Here is a 4,672-nt window from a genome sequence, read left to right on the forward strand (position 1 = left end):
TGCATTGTAACTCATACAAATTTCAAAAGCTCGACACACTCCTCTCCCATCACCAGAGGAGCACCCCCTCACCAACATGAAGGAAGCTCTCATGTAGAAATTTCACAAATGAGAAATAAGGGAAGGGAAACACATTCCCAGGAGAGACAGTCCACTCCCATGCATTGTAACTCATGCAAATTTTGAAAGCTCGACAAAACGAGATACAGATGGTGTCTTACTACATGCTATGTAAATTTGAGAGAGAACTTGGAATTTTTTGGTCCACAATGAGGCTGAGATGATCTCTGCTCAGTCACTCTCAACTACCAGGCTGAACTCTCAACTCTGATACCATGTTAAAGTGAACACACAGCTCAGAGATAAGACACCAGCCTATTGGCTATACAAAATGGACACTCTTCTCTCAGTTGCATACCAAATGAACATGCTACAATATATATTGAACCATAATATGGGTTACCTTAAGTCCATAAGAACTATTCACACTTGGCCTTAGATTCCTTCTACAATTATCTATACACCCATTTATCTGCCCATGTATACAACATATACACCTATGTCCCACCATATGTGCATGGATGATGACCAACCCAAGGACCCATACTTTAACACAGCATGGATATTAGGGTTCCTTTATTTTTCAAGCCACAGCAACAGTAAGAATATGGAAAGCATGCAATCAACACCCGCCAAGTGCAAACTTCAAACATGTATTTCAGACTGCAAGCATCCTATATGCATATGAAAAGACTGATTACATTTCAACATGAGCTTTCCATGAAAACAGAAGGGAGCGTTAAGGGATGTTATGTCCTCATTGCCATTCCATCCTCTTCATCCCTATTCCCTATTTGATCTAGCCTTGCACCATTCTATTTCAAGTACTGCAGAGTTGGGATGTGCTGCCACTAACAATGTCGTACAATGGTTACCGCTGGCACCAACAAGTCCTCTTACCTTTGGAAGTGCCATAAGGATTCTCAAAGACCACATTTTCAAAACATGTTACCCATGGTGGACTTTCTTGCCAGATCCTAAAACACCTAAGTGAGACCTACCAGTCTACAGATTGATGCATTACAGAAGCAGTACATCCTCAACTAATTGTTTGGATAGAATATCTCTCCTCTTCTTGCAGAAGCAGCTCAACTTTGAACAAACATAGAGTAAGGTGGGCACAAATGAGTACAGAAGCATCTCAATGTCAATTTTAATAAAGATGTGATTTCTTTCATTGCCACTTCTTCAATAAATAAAACTCAGTCAAACAAAGCCACCTTGAAAAAACTAAAATTTCAGTTTAGCAAACCAGTCACGACTATATTAAAGCTATCTTCACATTATTCATGTAGCGATTAACATGGTATGCATTTGTTACAGTAAGTCCCTGTCTAGGAATCTGGGTAATAGTCTCGCAGATATTATGGCAGTTGATAGATATATGATCCTCAGCAGTTTGGACATAGCCACTTACAGGCATATCGACACAACTGAAAGTAGTGGGCAGACTCTCCTTGGTAAACATCTTCCTTATTCTCATTTGACATTCTCTCCAACACGACATTGACTTCCGGTACATACCCTTTGTCCTTCATGACTTTATCCAATCGCTTTACTTTAATATCGATTTCCTCACTCTGTTCATGACTTTGGCTCCCTACAGTAAACTCATGCATCCTATTTATTGTCTCGATGCATGCCCTTCCAGGCTTTTTTGGAGAAGCTGTATATTTTCTCAGGTCTTGTAAATTGCCCACATTGTTCCATAAGTGAGCATCAGCATAAATGTTCGACATTAGTACGTATCCAGAAGCACCATTGGGATCCAATCGGACTACTTCATCAAAGCATCGCTCCCCTAGCTCCAGGTTCCCATAAAATTTGCAGCCAGTGAGGAGAGACCTCCATGCAACAATATCTGGCTGAATTGGCATACTTTGGAGTAGCTTATGAGCTTCATGTAGATGTCCTGCACGGCTAAGCAGGTCCACCATGCAATTGTAGTGCTCTCCACTCGGTGCGATATAAAATTCATTCATCATGGCTTCAAAGAACTGATGGCCTTCATCCACCATACCAGCCTGACTGCATCCAGCAAGAATGCTAGTAAATATCACGTCAGTTGGCTTTAAGCCCCCTACTTGCATTTCTTTGACACACTGCCAAGCGAGACTGTAGTTGCCATGAAGGACGTACCCTGCAATCAGTGCCCCCCACGATACCACATCTCGCTTTGGCAAATCATTGAAAACTTTACAGGCCTCCTCTAAACTCCTGCATTTTGCATACATATCAATAAGGGTGTTCCCAACAGCCACATCTGACTCAAGCCCACATCTAATAATTTGATAATGTACCAGCCTGCCCAGGCTGACAGCTCCAACGCCAGCACTTGCTTGCAAGATGCCCAAAAATATTGCCCTGTCTGGTTTGATTTCCTCCAGTTGCATTTTCTCAAACAAATCAAGCGCAGAATGATCATACCCACGATGAACATATCCTGTAATCATTGCACCCCATGATACAACATTTCTATTCAGCAAATTGTCAAATATCTCACGTGCCTTCTCAATACAGTGACATTTGACATACATGTCAATGAGTGTGCTCCCAACAACCACATCAGACATAAGTCCATTCTTAATGACTTCACAATGTATCACCCTGCCGTGTTCTACCGACTTTGTTTTGCCACAAGCTTTCATAAGGCACAAAAAAATAACTTTATTAGGTTTTATTCCCTCCTGCTGCATTTGCTCAAAGAGCTTTAGAGCAGTATGACCATCTCCATGCTGAGCATACCCTGATAATATGGCACCATATGACGCAACATCCCGATTCGGCAATTCATTGAACAGTCTATGAGCCTCTTTAAGGTTCCCACATTTGGCATACATGTCAATAAGGGTGTTGCAAATGACCCTATCTGACTGAAAACCGCACCTGAGAATGTCCTTATGGATCTCTCTGCCCTGTCCTGAGGCTTCTACGCTGTTACATGCTTTCAGGATAACTAAAAATGTGACCTTGCTTGGTTTGATGCCAGATTGTTGCATTCTATGATACAGTTCAAGAGCCCACTCACATCGTTCTAAGTTGACATGTGCCGCAATAATTGCATTCCATGTATATACACTTGGCTTTGAAACCATCCGAAAGATATCATTTGCTTCCGGTAAACTTCCACAAGAGGCAAAAAGGCGGATAAGGTTATCCCCCAAAATGGCAATCTTATCGAATCCCCTTTTGACCATAAGGGAATGCAGTCTTCTGGCAGCTGCCAGATCCTTCTTTTTGGTGCATCCTTGCAGAAGACAGTAAACGATGTCTGTTGTAATAGGGACCTCTTGATGGTCAAGGTTCTCCAATGCCTGCAGGGCTTCATCCACCTGCTCTCCATTGTGCAGTTTGCTTAAATCTCCAGCACCAGAGAGCAGCTTTAGGGTACCTCTACGGCAGAAGAAAGACAACACCGGGAGGACTATTTTGAGCTCATAATATGAATTGACATATCGAATCAGGTTTACACTATAATCAATAGCACAAAAAGTTGCAGTCTTTCCACATACCTGACTAAATTTCCGGGCACAGCTCCCCGCTCTGCTTCAGAACAAAGATAGTTGCGTGCTGTTACAAGACGATAGCGGAGTGATATTGGTTCTTTCAAATTGGGCAAATTTACGAGATTCAATAAATCAGCATTGAAAAGTTTGGTTCCGACTTCGCTGCATATATAGGTTAGACATTCGTTAGATTTCTGTAGTAATAACCCATAATCAGCTCAGTCAGAAAACTATGATGTAAACTCCATCGTAGTGATAACCCATGATCAGCTCACTCAGAAAACTATGTTGTAAACTACATGCAAGGCATTCATGAGATTTCTGTAGTAATAACCCATGATCAGCTCAGCCGGAATACTATGCTGCAAACTCATCATCTCATCCTGGACGTAATACAAGGTCTGACGGAGGGAGACTCACGCTCTTGAAAGCGTCGGCTCACCATTGCGGATAATCCACAAAAATTTGCCAGCGGTACAGAGGTTTCTTGATCACCGCTGTTCGCATTTCAAACAGGGGTGATAGTCAAATTGAGCCTTCATCATCAGGAAAAATTATCGACTTTTCTTGAAGTTTTTAGCGACCCAAAACTGGCCACATGGTCGAGTAAGATAAAAATGACCGCCCCGCCGGGTCTAAAGGTGGGGATAGGCTCCCTTTCATTTCAAGGAATATAATATAAGATTTTTTTGATAAATCTCAATATCTAAATGCTTCTTATGACATTTAAACACTTTCGAAGACTAGTCTAGAACTCGCGGTTGCCTGCAGCTTGCTTATTAGTTCTGCGATCGTTGATTAGCTGCGCAGGTCTCTGAGTGTGCCAACTTTCTTAAAGTAGTAGCAAGATATATATATATATATATATATATATATATATATTCGGTTGTTTTATATATTATATAATTATTTGATTTTGTTTAATATTTGAGAAATTATTTATAAATTAATATTAAAAAATAATATATATACTCTCTCTCTCTCTCTCTCTCTCCATTTTTGGAGACTATTCTTGACTCTTGGTTGCCTGCAGACTGCTTATTAGGTTATGCGATCATCAATTCATTGCGCAGGTCACTGAGTCTACCAACTTCCTAAACCCTAAA

The 4,672-nt window shown here is 41.1% G+C and overlaps 1 protein-coding gene across 2 annotated transcripts; it reads right to left on the reverse strand.

Moving 5' to 3' along the window:
* Positions 1–1,375: 1,375 nt before the first annotated feature.
* LOC147903991 (putative pentatricopeptide repeat-containing protein At3g05240) lies at positions 1,376–4,148 on the reverse strand. 2 transcript variants are annotated; one of them, XM_087372833.1, is made up of 3 exons: positions 4,009–4,148; positions 3,573–3,728; positions 1,376–3,453 (listed from the first exon to the last, which is right to left on the reverse strand). In XM_087372833.1, exons 1-3 carry the CDS (start codon positions 4,071–4,073, stop codon positions 1,452–1,454), a joined length of 2,223 nt encoding a protein of 740 aa, XP_087228959.1. In that variant the 5' UTR covers positions 4,074–4,148; the 3' UTR covers positions 1,376–1,451. The 2 variants fall into 2 exon arrangements, with proteins under 2 accessions (XP_087228959.1, XP_087228961.1); XM_087372835.1 differs by having other exon boundaries at positions 3,573–3,630; positions 3,987–4,121.
* Positions 4,149–4,672: the final 524 nt, after the last annotated feature.

This window comes from Dipteris shenzhenensis, chromosome 3 (genome assembly GCF_047967505.1).
Source record: "Dipteris shenzhenensis isolate YYH24624 ecotype China chromosome 3, Dip_SZ_1.0, whole genome shotgun sequence".
Lineage (NCBI taxonomy): Eukaryota > Viridiplantae > Streptophyta > Polypodiopsida > Gleicheniales > Dipteridaceae > Dipteris > Dipteris shenzhenensis.

Excerpts from the sequence above, each read along its gene's own strand:
- LOC147903991 (XM_087372833.1), bottom strand. The coding sequence starts at position 4,073 with ATGCGAACAGCGGTGATCAAGAAACCTCTGTACCGCTGGCAAATTTTT. Across the intron at positions 3,729-4,008 it reads TTTGTGGATTATCCGCAATG|CGAAGTCGGAACCAAACTTT; the intron begins GTGAGCCGACGC and ends CTATATATGCAG. Across the intron at positions 3,454-3,572 it reads GTGCCCGGAAATTTAGTCAG|AGGTACCCTAAAGCTGCTCT; the intron begins GTATGTGGAAAG and ends CTTCTGCCGTAG.